This window comes from Gobio gobio (genome assembly GCF_949357685.1).
Source record: "Gobio gobio genome assembly, chromosome: 11".
NCBI lineage: Eukaryota > Metazoa > Chordata > Actinopteri > Cypriniformes > Gobionidae > Gobio > Gobio gobio.
Window position 1 is genome coordinate 35,846,308 of NC_137104.1, and position 13,967 is coordinate 35,860,274.

The 13,967-nt window shown below is 36.4% G+C and overlaps 1 protein-coding gene across 1 annotated transcript; it reads right to left on the bottom strand.

Moving 5' to 3' along the window:
• Positions 1-9,922: 9,922 nt before the first annotated feature.
• fam221a (family with sequence similarity 221 member A) lies at positions 9,923-13,650 on the bottom strand. The gene is made up of 4 exons (XM_079829419.1): positions 13,313-13,650; positions 12,930-13,103; positions 12,660-12,850; positions 9,923-12,533 (listed from the first exon to the last, which is right to left on the bottom strand). Exons 1-4 carry the CDS (start codon positions 13,375-13,377, stop codon positions 12,298-12,300), a joined length of 666 nt encoding a protein of 221 aa, XP_079685545.1. The 5' UTR covers positions 13,378-13,650; the 3' UTR covers positions 9,923-12,297.
• Positions 13,651-13,967: the final 317 nt, after the last annotated feature.

A 13,967-nucleotide genomic window follows, 5' to 3' on the forward strand; every position in this document is an offset into this window, starting at 1 on the left:
AACAATGTTTTATTAAAAATTTAAAAATGCTGAATATTTCCTTTGATGGGTAGGTTTAGGGGTAGGGGTATGTACAGTTTGTGCAGTATAAAAACCATTAAACCTATGGAATGTCCTCACTTAGATAAACAAACCTGTGTGTGTGTGGACATGTTTTTCTCTTCCGGTGGGGACTTCAACCTGAATGCACACTGACTCATGGGGACTCATGTCACTGTGGGGACCTACATTTTAAAAGAACTAATGAGTTCTTTTAAAAATGTAAAAATGCATAAAGTGTGGTGTGATGGGTAGGTTTAGGGGTAAGGTTAGTGTAAGGGGATAGAATATACAGTTTGTAGGCTACATTATTATTACCATTATTTTTTACCATTTACATTTCCCCACCAAACACTATTGCCAAAAGGACGCCTGCCTTTACATTCACATGCACAGGTGGCAACCCATCACCACGTTTGAATTCACGGAGCTCCTGAGAGTGACCCATTCTTTCACAAATGTTTGTAGAAGCAGTCTGCATGCCTAGGTGCTTGATTTTATACACCTGTGACCATGGACGTGATTGGAACACCTGAATTGGAGGGGTGTCCCAATATTTTTGGCAATATAGTATGTGTGTGTATATTCCCACTTTCATATTCAAGAAAAAAAGCACAATAATTAGTACATTTTCAACCTCAAAAGGAAGCATATTAGTACCTCCTTGCATTAAAACATACTCCATCCATGTTTCCTGAGCTTTATTCACAAAATATTACAGCTCGCTTTAAAAACATAACAGCATGCTCTATTGATAACACTGTAAAATGTTCTGTCTGCCTTATTATATTGAGGTAACTGCATGATAATAGCCTGAAACATGCGTATTGAGTTTGCGGTTTAAATCTGCTGTTAAAAAAAATTTAAGTAGCATTTCAAGGAACACATTATGTCAGAACAAATTTCCTAGAAAATAATGTGCCTGTGATTATTGTGTTTTATAAGCTTATTCAACCGTAGAAAAAATATCGTTTAACTAAAATGATTAAGTGTGTGTATGTGTGTACATTTTAAGAAGCAATCTTTTCAAGAAAATAAAGAACAGAAGTGGACCACAGAAATACTGGTGCTGTGGTGCCACCTGTCTCCTCCAGTGCTTTGCCTTCAGGCTTGTGCAAAGCCAAAGGGTCAGAGTCACAGGTCAGACACAAAGGTGAGATATAACTTTAATGAAACCTGCTGCATCTCTGTCTGACCCATAAAAACATGTCTTAGAGCTGCCAATCCAATAATGTCTGTCAAGAAAGCAGGTAAACTGGGAACATGACGTTTTTTTTCCATCACCTGTTCATTCCTATACATAAACAGGTCTATACCAGAATCAAAAACAATCAAAACAATTCCCAATTTCCCAACCAGAATTTTAGAGCTGCATTGATGGTGGGGATTTATCATGAATCCTTCTGCAGGTTACAAAGATTCGCCAGTAAGTGGAGACTGTGGAGACTGGAGTAACTGTTGTTATGTTAATCAAATATATTGACTTATTCATTCAACCAATTTGTTCAAAAACCTGAATCACCCTGCGTTCCATTCTGAAGGGTTAACCCTCCAGAGTGAGAGCTTTGAAGGAATGAAGGGTGTAGGGGACCAAAACACTGTCCCTTGGAACGCACTTCTGCGTAATTTTTCCAAGCCAATTAAGGAGGCGCTGTCATCGTACAATAAAGTTAAAACCCCATTAATTTTCTTAATAGGAAAATTGATTTTTAACATCTTATAAACCTTTAAAGACAGATGTGAGCTACGCTGAAAAAACTAAAATACTTCTTGTATTTACTTGATAAAACCCTCGTAACGATTTGCACTAACACATTTAAAGTACATTTTACTGCTACTGCTCTGTACAACTTACCTGTTATTATCAAGTAACTTACTATTGAACTTAACTCATAAAGAAATTAAGTAAATATTACTTAATTATATTTAAATTCACATATAGAATTAAAGGGTTAGTTCACCCAAAAATGAGAATTCTGTCATTAATTACTTACCCTCATGTAGTTCGACACCCGTAAGACCGTTGATCTTCGGAACACAAATGAAGATATTTTAGTTGAAATCTGATGGCTCTGAAAGGCCTTCATTGGCACAATGCACGGTTCACTCTCAAGACCCTTAAAAGGTACTAAAGACGTTGTTACAAAGTCCATCTCACTACAGTGGTTCTAAAATAACTTTATGAATCGGCGAGAATAGTTTGTGCGAAAAAAACCCTCTAAATAATGACTTATATAGTGATGACGATTTCAAAACACGGCCTCATGAAGCTTCAAAGCGTTATGAATCAGTGAGTCGAATCATGATTCGGATCGCGTGTCAAACCGCCAAACTGCTGAAATTTGGCGATCCAAACTGCTGATTCGACTCATTGATTCATAACGCTTCGAAGCTTCTTGAAGCCGTGTTTTGAAATCGTCATCACTATATAAGTCGTTATTTAGGGGTTTTTTTAACACAAAAACTATTCTCACCGATTCATAAAGTTATTTTAGAACCACTGTAGTGAGATGGACTTTGTAACGACATCTTTATTACCTTTTAAGGGTCTTGAGAGTGAACCGTGCATTGTGTCAATGGAGGCCTTTCAGAGCCATCAGATTTCAACTAAAATATCTTCATTTGTGTTCTGAAGATGAACGGAGGTCTTACGGGTGTCGAACGACATGAGGGTAAGTAATTAGTGACAGAATTTTCATTTTTGGGTGAACTAACCCTTTAAGCAAAATCTATACTTAACTAAGTTGAGTAAATTTAGCAAAATTAACTTTACTCAAATAATACAATATCAAATTAATCCATGCTTATAAAGTTCATGCTTTACTTTGAAACATCTAAGTAAATAAGACAATAGAAAAAAGTTAGTTCAGGCAAGAATTAAAGAGTAAATATCAACAATATAATATTAAGTAAAACCTACTCAACTTTTCTGATACAGGTGTTCCCATCATGCACTGGGGCATGAATAATTAATAAGCTTGATTTTGTTTGCTGTTTTCCAACTGTATTTACACTGTTTTATCATTGCTTTTGTTGTTAGGTTTCACTTACCCGAACAGAGACTTCAATACTTTCAATAAATACTTTGAGTATGAATGTGTCATTTTTAGTAGAACATGAACTTCAGAAGTCATAAAGTTACTAAACCTAACAACAAAAGCAATGATACAATAGTGTAAATGCAGTTTGGAAAACAGCAAACAAAATCAACCTTAATAATTATTCATGCTCCAGTGCATGATGGGAACATCTGTATCAGAAAATTTGAGTAGGTTTTACTTAATTTTATATTGTTGATATTTACTCTTTAATTCTTGCCTGAACTAACTTTTTCATTCAGAAATTACATTTGTTTTTTATGTAGTATTTACTTCACCACAGAATAATTTTTATCAGTGTACAAAGATACACTTATTTTTGTTATTTTAACTTATTATTTAAAATAATAGTGTTTAAAAGCGGAATTCGTTTTGAATTACCTATGATGCTGTACAGACAATTTCACCAATCAGAGAGTTGCCACAATAAAAACTGCCAAAAGAGCTCTTTAGCCCAACCAATCCCTTTCACACTGTGGCTGAATCCGAAATCGCCCCTTAAACCCTCCATCCCTATTCCCTACGATAGTCCACTAATACAGTTCACTTGAAGGGTGAATGAAAACAAGTGAGTGAATTCGGACAGCCGTTGAGTGTACATCGGCTGTACACTCGTTATTGTTGTGCACTGTGGGATAGGATGGGTGCACTTGATAACGATTCGAACACTGCTACAAATGGCGGTATAGTGGGCGATTTCGGATTCAGCCTGTGAATGACATAAACGAGTCAGCCTCTCTATGCTTTCAAAATAATTAAATGTATACATGTGCGTGTAAAATATATTGTTTTGTTATATAATCAACAGTAGTTTTTTATTTCTCCATCATTTTTAATTTGATTATGCTGTTCGCAATGCTTCATGGGATTGTGAGTGAGACAGGTTACAATTTACAATTTAAGTGTCCTTGTTACAGTGTAATTATACAGTTAAGTAATGAGTAATATTAATTAACAACATGTACTTACTAGGTTGGGTTAGGCTTAGTTTGGTTTAGGGTTAGTTGCATGTAATCATGCATAATTTACTGTTATTACTAATAATTGCCTGTAACATGTGTAAAAAGGACACTGTAAAATAAAGTGTTACCATGAGAATCCTTCATTCAGTTGATTCATTTAAACATGTTGAATCATCCAGGAACTAAACCACTGCTGTTCGGTGTTGTAACAGATCTGTTGTCTTTGTTTGGAACAATTTTCGTTGGAGCAAGAACAAGGTAACTGGCATTACTGTATCTAAAATGCTAAGTTACCCAATATATACACTTTTAAGTTATTGAACTGTTAAAATCAAACACACTCACATAGAAACATGTCTAAAGTAAGGATTGGTTTTCTGAAAAAAAGCTGAAAAAGCAGTTACACACACTTGCTTGCAAAAATGTCTGACTCACTATATGCAATTATTGCTCGTTTCTTCTCCCGTTCACTGTCACACTGGTTAAACATGTTACATAAAAGCCTTTATGTTAAAGAAAAGAGTCCTGAGATAAGAACGTCAAACTAATTTCGCTCCACTCAAACTCCAATTGTCTCTTCTCTCTCTTTTTCCACCTCTCCCTCTCTTTCTCCTTATCTCTTTCTCAGAGCGGTTTTACAATGTCTTATTAATCTATAAAAACATGGAACTTCACTGTTTTGTAATGATATTTTTTTTTATAGAACAGTCTGTTTCTGTTCTCTCTTCATAATTGTTATTTGACTCTGTCCATTCCTACACTTGAGTCATGGTTGTTGGCAAGGACAGATTACTAACTGAGCAAATGGGGCCTCCACGAGAGGGCCCTTGTGACCAGACACCTGAAAACAAGCTACTGCAAATGTAAAATTGATGTAGTTTAGACATAGTGACACTGTATGCCCGCGACTACTGGTGCAATGTGAAATTAATTGAGAAATGGTCTCCTTAGAACCAACAGCAGTACTTTCTGAGCATCTCATTGCAGCCCATTATAAGATTTAGCAGAAGCGGTCAGGTTTCGTTTTTTTATCTGTTTCGTTTATTTGCTAGAATCCATGATACCTTGTATCTGAACAAGATGTCCAGGACCTCCAGAAAAAAATTAGGCCCACAACATTAAAGATCCAGCTGTGTATTTAACCACAGACGTGAGGTATTTTTTATCCCTGTTTTCACCAAAGCCGTCTGGAGGGTTTGCTGCCAGAAATCACTTTTTTTTGTTTCATCTGACCATAGAACCGAATACTCTGAATACTGAATACAACGAGAACATAGAACCGAATACAACTGAATATTTTGGAGTTTGTTTTTGGATGAGCGAGGAGGATTTTTCTTGAAACAACTTCTGGTGATGTAGGTGCTGTTTGATTTTAATTTTTTTTAGGCTTTCTGACCTTAAGACTCAACTAATCTCTGAAATTCTTCAGCTATGATCCTTGGAGAATCTTTGGCCACTCAAACTCTCCTCCTCACCGAGCATTAGAAAGATATAGACACACATCCTCTTCCAGGAAGATTTGTAACATCTTTAGATGATTGGAACTTCTTAATTATTGCCCTGATAGTGGAAATGGGGATTTTCAATGCTTTAGCAATTTTCTTATAGCACTTTCTCTTTTGCTGCACATGAGAACTATATTCTTTGGTTTTACTCGTTGTGATGAATGATTAAAAGAATTTGGCCTTTGTGTTTCCTCATATTTATACTTCTTTGGATAACACTATAAAATGTTTTTCCACATTATTATGTTGAGGTAACTGCATGCATATTGAGGTTTGAGTTTAACAAGTTACAGTTCAAATAAACAACTGAATTTACACAAATTCATGTTCAAAAGTTCACATACCGTAATCTTTTTGGAATAAGATAATTTGTGCAAAATAAATTGTCTTGTGGAATATATGCAAATATCTTGTCTTGTACTACAGCCCTGACCAAAAGTATTGGCAGTGACATAAAATCTGTTTAGCAAAGTTTGCCGATTATTGATTATTGTTGATTATTTTCAACGTTTCTATGGTATTTTGGAAAACAATTTACGCATACATTACATACATTTAAAAGGCTTTTATTGGCAAAAGTATATGCAAAGTGTATTATTTACAGTGTTGACCCTTCTTCATAACCTCTGCAATTCGCTCTGGCATGCTAGATATCAGCTTCTGGGCCAAATGCTAACTGATGCCGATCCATTCTTGCCTTATTAGTCCTTCTGCTTGTCCACTCGCCTTTTGAGGGATGTCCACAGGTTCTCTAATGGAATTAAGATTAGGGGAGTTGCCTCGGCATGGATCCAAAATTTCAATGCAATGATCTCCGAGCCACTTCACTCTTGCCTTGTGACATGGTGCTCCATCATATTGGAAAATGCATGGACCATCACCAAAAAGGGAAAAAGTTGCTCTTGCAGGACGTTTTAATACCACTCTTTATTCACAGCAGTGTTTTTGGGCAGAATTGTGAGAGAGCCCACTCCCTTTGAAGAAAAGCAACCCCACATATAGGTGGTTTCAGGATGCTTCACTGTTGGCACGATAGAGGACTCATGCTAGCATTAACCCTTTCTTCTCCGGACAACTGATGTTCAAGATGTCAAGATGGGCTTCTTCAGAGAAAATAATGTCCAGTCGTAATACTTCAAGCAGAATTTTAGTCTGTCCTCAATGTTTTTCTTGGAGAGAAGTTACTTTTTAACAGCAATTTCCCTGCATGTAAGGCCATTTTGATGCAAAGCGATAATGACTGCACGTATTTCTTTGGAGGTAACCATCATTAAAGCAAGAACACAATGATTGGAGACACTTCTTCCCTCACTTCTTCTATAGCAATCAGTCTGCTCTTATAATCCAATCAGAATGATAGAGTGATTTTACCCGACTACTTGTTCACACTTATGCTGATGATAGGATTAGTGAAGTGATGTTAGCTGGTCATTTTGTGCCATGCAGGGCCAAAAAACTGTGAAATTTGGATTTTGTTCATTTTTGTGCCCATTAAGCTTTTTGCAATTATTTAAAATGCACCCGATCACTCTGAGTCTGCGCAATAATCACAACTAATGCTGCGAACTTCGCAAAACACCAAATATTTTTCACTGCCAATAAAATAACGTAGGCCACAGCAGTCAATGAGACTGAAAAAAACGTGTTGGATTTATATGATTTAATCTTGTACATCGGTTCCACATCAATCAAGTTAAACAAACATTGTTTGTTCACATAATTTCAACATCAAGGAATGAAGTCACTTTTAAGCATCCCAATTAAGTAGTCTCAAAATGATTTTAATATGGTTCCCTAACACGATTAATTTATTCAATTTCTTATAGCTTTACAAACTAAATTACTCAATTATAAGACTGTACTAGATAGCTTCCAAACTATTAGCTAGCAATAGCACATATTAGCAAGCTAAATCTTTGGGCAAAGCAGTAATAACATGTGCCGTATCAGTCCACAAATGCTCCACTCTTCTAATAATTCCAACATAATTGAACATTAAACACTATTAAACACATTATCAAGTCTCCCCCTTTTCTCATTTTGCTCAAAACACATAAAATAACACTTCATTTTCAAAAATTTTACTCTCTTTGTTAAGTCCCAAGTAAAGCATGCAAAAATAATTTTCAAATACTTGATTGGTTGACAATTATTTTAGTCAGCCTAAATAATTTAATCTAGTAGATTTCACATTTTAGAGAATTACATTAATCGAAAGCAAAGAAATCAAGTTTAGAAGAGAAACACAATTTTGTTGCATAGATCGCAAATAATATGATTGAGTAAATTGGACAAGATGTGTTTTCCCATTTTATTTCAGTGATTTTATGAAAATGTTTTTTTTTTATTATGATTTTATTAAATTGTTTTTCTCTCTTTTTGTTATAGAATATCTAAAATATTACAGGTTGTTCAAGGGTTATGCTACATTTTACAACTTACAAAAAAAAATGAAGCCTCCAATGAAGCTGTTGCCCCAGGTCTCGCAGGACCATAATCCGCCCTTGGCGGTTGGTCTTCAAAGTCAGAGATCATCATCAGAGTGCCATCATGTGTTAGAGGGTATTTGAGAGAGTGTGAATTCAGTATGAGGGCAAATTGATGTATTTTGATGTAAGAATAACAGAGATCATCTTTTGTCAAGCAAACTTTTATCGATTTTGCACAGCTGCGTGATTCCACAGTGGCTTTTGTCTTCCCCTTCACACTCATGGGCTCGACGTGAATAAATAACGCCACCAATCCCACAGTCTTCATCTCTGCTCCCTCACTCCTCCTTCTCCTCTTTTTTCAATCCTTCAAAGCATCACTGAGCAGAATAAAGGATTGGAGAGGAGCAGAAGCACCCCGAGTCACGGCCACAGTGCTGTTCCAGCGTCGATTTTCAAGCTTTTTAACAAAGAAATTGAAAAAGCAATTGTCTTGACACACTTTAAGGTCTCACTGCTTTGATTCCAGGTAATTGATGTTGTTCTTTTCAACATCACACAACATAGACTGACAATTGTGTGGCAATCTGTCAGGCTTACGGGAGACTGAGAAGAGAAACTCTTAAGACGACACTTTACGAGGCTTCAAGGAAATTCAATGTATTATAAACGGACTATTAATAAAGTCTGAACAGAATCAAGAAGTGCCTTGTGATTCATTGTTTGCTGGACAGTTCCTGACTTAGTATAGCAAGTTGAGTAAAACTAATAAATTATTAATAAAGTATAAAGTAATAAAAACTCGACTTCTTGAAATATATCATTGATTGACAGCTGCTTCGTGTGGCGAATCTAAGCCATAACCTAACACGGGTGAATATTTTTCAGGTCTATTTTCTACTCTCTTCTCTTCTTCCCCAAACCCTGTCAATCATGGCACCATGGTGACTCCTACATCAGTTGCTCTAAAGACCTCAGAAAGGTTTCCATGGCAAGGAGATTAGACTTGTGAGGAGGTATATTTTGAAGTTTTCCTTCTTTCCTTGCATTTTTTTTTCTAATGGTCTCCACTGACGGGGAATTTGTGAAGTGATTTCATCGCATTTAGTCTTTAGATTAAGGTTATCAGGAAGTCGTAATTAATACAGCATAGTAGAGGAAAAAAGCTTATTGAAGGCACAATGACACCAAAGGATCTGTGAAGTTAGGCGTTAGGGATGACATCAACACACACACACGCACACACGCACACACACACACACACACACACACACACACACAATCATCAAACATTCACACTAAATCGATATGTCACCTTTCAGATCAGACATCATCCCTTCCGCTAGCTTACTCCAGTGTTCTCTTTGGACACAGGTGTGTGTTTGTAGATTGTTTGCGTGTTTAAGGCTTCCCTTGGACACCTGCTTGGGTCAAAAAAGAGACAAAGGGTGTCATAAACAAATAAAGCCACATCAATAATCTGAATCCCAGCAGTTTGTGATCTCTGCTCTGACAGGCCTGGGTTATTCAAAAAAAATGGCATGATAGCGTATGGTTGTCTTAATCACTACTGCGATTACTTACTCATTTCAGCTCAGAATAAAAATTCATGCACTGTATCAGCAAGGAAGGGAATTAATCTGATTTCAATGTGAATCACTTTTGTGGCACAGATCTGCTGAATCTAATCAGATTAATTAAACATTTACACCAGCTCCTTTATATGTAATCCTGTCCCGATTTTCTTCTACATCGTCATTCAAAACCTCAGTCAGATGGTAATTTTATATTTTGTTAATAAACCGTTGCTTCTCATTTTTCATGCAATGCATTTTTAATGAGTTCAAAGAGCCTTTTCAATTTCTTCTTTCATTCTTTTTTTTTTTTTTAATTAAAGAAGTATATGGAAGGAAGCAGGACAAAGCAAGGGTTTCATTATTGTGGACTAATCACATTATCACATAGACGTGTGTGTGTGTGTGTGTGTGTGTGTGGGTGTAATTAATAATGTGGTGTAAATAATTAAACTTCTCTTGAGAAGTTGATTGGAAAATTGATATTTTAACTGCAATGCATTTCATTATTTGATGCATGCAGCCAAGAGGCCTGGTTTGTGGCAATCTAAATGGCACAATTACTTTCAAGCAAAAATGGTATATCAAGTATCAAAAAACCTTCAAGGGATTTAAGTATTGCTGGATTTCTTAATATCTTCTCTTTTATCAATTCAAATACAAATAGACTTCACAATACGTTCATTCAAATCTAGAAATCTAATGACAAATGGTTCTAAATGCAGCAGATTATGGGTTCTTGGAACTTGCTTATAAGGTTCCATAATGAACAAGAAATTAAGCCTTAAACCCCAAAACAAAGATTAATTTAAGTTATTTAAGGGATCTAAAGCAAAATATAGGCTAGTTAATATAATAATAGAAACATATCATTAGGAATACGGTATATTAATTATTTGGGATATTACACCTCAAAACAAAAATTCTACATAATCTCTTGTGTCATTCCAGTCGAATATGACATTCCTTCTTCCACAAATGGGTATGTTTTGAAAAATGTTCACGCTGCTCTTTTTCACACAATGGAAGTGCATAGTGGCCAGGGTCTGTCAAGCTTCTGAAAGGACACAATCCATTATAAAAGCATTAAAAGTAGTCTATACATCTTCTGACACCATTTGTGTCACAAATGACACCAGTTGAGTGAAACAGACTCAGATTTGAGTGTTTATTCGATTAAAGTCTTGGTCATCATTTACTTTCATTATGGAATAGATTTGCTTGGACATTAGAAAGAAAGATATATTGTTTGGAAAGACATGAAGGTGAGTAAGTGTGAATTTTCTTCTTTGGGGAGAACTGTCCATTTGAGGAATCTTTCTGTTTAGAGTGAATGTACATTGCAAAGGACATCGGCCAACCAGATTTCTCCCGTTCTCAGTGTCTTTAACTGATTTCTGCGTAACTAAAGATTTGAAGCTGAGGGATTTGGAGGAGGGTGACAAAAGAGAGCGAACGAATTAAAGATATCATTGAAGAGGTAGAGAGGCGCAGGGTGCATAATATAATACAATCTAAATGAGGCTCAATATAAATAGAGGACCAGGCAAAGAGCGGCAGTACAAAAGAGACTTCTAAATAAATCAGCGAGGTATTTTCAGAGTGTTGGTGGCAATGAAAAATCCACCAATGAGCCACGAGTTTTATTTCAAGTGTGGTAATGAGAAGAGTCTGTGTTTGGTCTCATTGCCGGTTTTTCATCACCGACGTCACCAAAGGCAAGTCTCACAGGTCACACACACTCGCATTTGCACATTTCATGAGACAGACAGATGTTCTCGAGAGCAATTGAGTGGAGATGCATATCAGAACAGAGGAAGAGAGTAGGAACATATAAAGAGGAAGTCGTAACGAATCCAATCTAATGGAATCTTGAGAAGCTTAGGATGAGTCATAAAACATTCACAAATACAAATACAGAGAAGCACATTCAAACATATTCTGAGATTCAAAACACACACACACACACACACACACACGCAGTGGAAGACAGAGCTAGTCATGCCCAGCACATGCAGCAAACTATTCTAGTGGAACTGTACCAATGATTAGGGGTGAAATTGTTTCTTCTTTCTTTCTGCTCCTTGAACAGAAAACGATTGAATGCAAGCTACAGAGCCCCGCAGAGTTCACAGAGCACGCAGCACTCTGTGTCTCATAGATAGAGCACAAACACTCTTTTAATTAGTACTTTAATTGCTATTACTGTTCTGAACATTACCAAGTAGAGAAGAGCAATTTAAAGCCAATTCATTGAAAACAAAGACACATCTCTCTCACACGGTCACGTCAATGCAAGAGAAGCAAAGCAGAGGCAAGTGTGTCACTACAGACCTCTGCTGGGCAAACGTAGATACTATAATCAGTAATTTTACCAATTTAAACATGAATATTTTTTCACACTGCAGGAACATTTTTGTCAAACTTTAAAAAAAAAAAAAAAGGTTATTAAAAATGACTTAAAAACAAAAAAAGGCAAAAAGTTACAGACCAAAATATACACTACTATACATTTTGACCCAAAATCTTGATCTAGTCAGATACTTTAATCACAAAAGTGTATTTATATATATATATATATATAGCCACACATACTTATGATAAAATAAGGGTAATGTTGACTCTTAAGGTGTGTGCTGCTAACCGACTGTTTGTAGTGGCACCAAATCATTGATCAGGTGACATGTATCCTATTGTGTGTGCTGTTCAGATACATTGCCTATACCACTGGGGTCCAGTCTCAGGTAGCCTTCTGCCAGTGAGCTGAACCCAGTCAGCCCTCCCATAGCCACATAAGGAACAGCTCTGCCCACCGGACGACTTCGTGCCATGCGCTCTTCCCTGGTTTCGACCAATGTCACATGGGCATATCCAGGCTGACCACATCCGCAGGTGAATGGACTTCGATAACCAGTACACTGAGTACCTGCATGTTTGAATAGGTTAAGACAAATGGAGACTCATTTTATGTTTTACTAAATGCTTATGTGTGACATGATGATTTATGTTAGCTTTCATTTAATAATATGGGATGAAATGGTGCAAAACTAACATTTCTTGCACAGGTGCCCTGCAACTTCCGTGTGCTCATTGGTTGTGTGTTTGCATCGGCAGCGTACTGGTTTAGAGCCATTCATAGGAATGTATTCATAGGACACGCAGTGACAACCTTTGACCCTACAGGGCAGAAGTATAGGCCTTTCCAATGGCAACTCCTCAAAGTCTGTGCAGTGTTGTTTATACCTGAGAATGAAATAGAAACATAGAATAAACTGTTTTTGTATGTGTGCGTACATCAAGTATGTGTATGACTGATCCATACCTGTGTGTACAGAAGCAAGGTGTCTCTGGTCCAATAAGTTTGCAGTCTATCTGTCCGGGGATGCCAAAACTGACGTAAAGGCGGTTCCGTATTCTTCTTGGCACCACTGTCTCTTTGTATTTCTTGTACTCATCTTCTGAAAACATCCTCCCTCTGTCATCTTCTCCAACAATCCTTTACAAAACATGACATTCAATGATAGAGAATTACGTTAAGATCACCTTAACAAACTGACAAGCTTATTATGCTACTTGAACTACAAAGAGATGTACAAATTACCAGAACATGAAACAAACAAACAGGAAATGAAAAGATCAAAGAAGATATTTTTAATAGACTTGTAAGTTAGTTATTAGCTCGCCGCTTTCCTCAAACAAACCTACCTTCTGTATTCTAAATAGGCCTCCACTGCATTGGTTGCATGTGTGTCGATGTGTATCCTTTCCATTTCACGGTGATTGAGTCTATTTGGTTGTTTTGTCTGTTGATATAAACTACAGTCTCGCGCTGTAACTGACAGCTTTTAAGGCTTTTCTAGGCGTATGTGTTTCTAGGCAACGACAAAACAACAGTGATCGGTGTTTCTTATTGTCTAAACCAGGAAAAAGAAAGAAAAGAGGAAATAAATATACGAATGTAATTTTTGGTATTAGTAATGTCCAATATAGCCTACACTCGTAAACATCTCGACGCGACGACTACATTTGTACAAATGGACTACATTTCCCATGCTCCCTATTACATTTTACGTGAGTGCGTGATGAGAAGTCTAATGCACGAGATCGGTTCCTTCAAACAGTTATTTTCAAGAAAACGATTCAGTGATTCTTTTAAGTTATGACGTAGTTCAGTTATCGCATGATCCTCGTGTGAAATATTTTTATTTTTATTTCTAAATTATTCCAATAAATATGTAGGCACATACAGCTGTCTATACTGCTTATTTCCAGTTTATTACTAAAGGTGTTTATTGTAACGTCATGCTCATTAAAAAAAAAAACATTTACAACCTTAATGTTATTTGCGTTAACAGCAAAT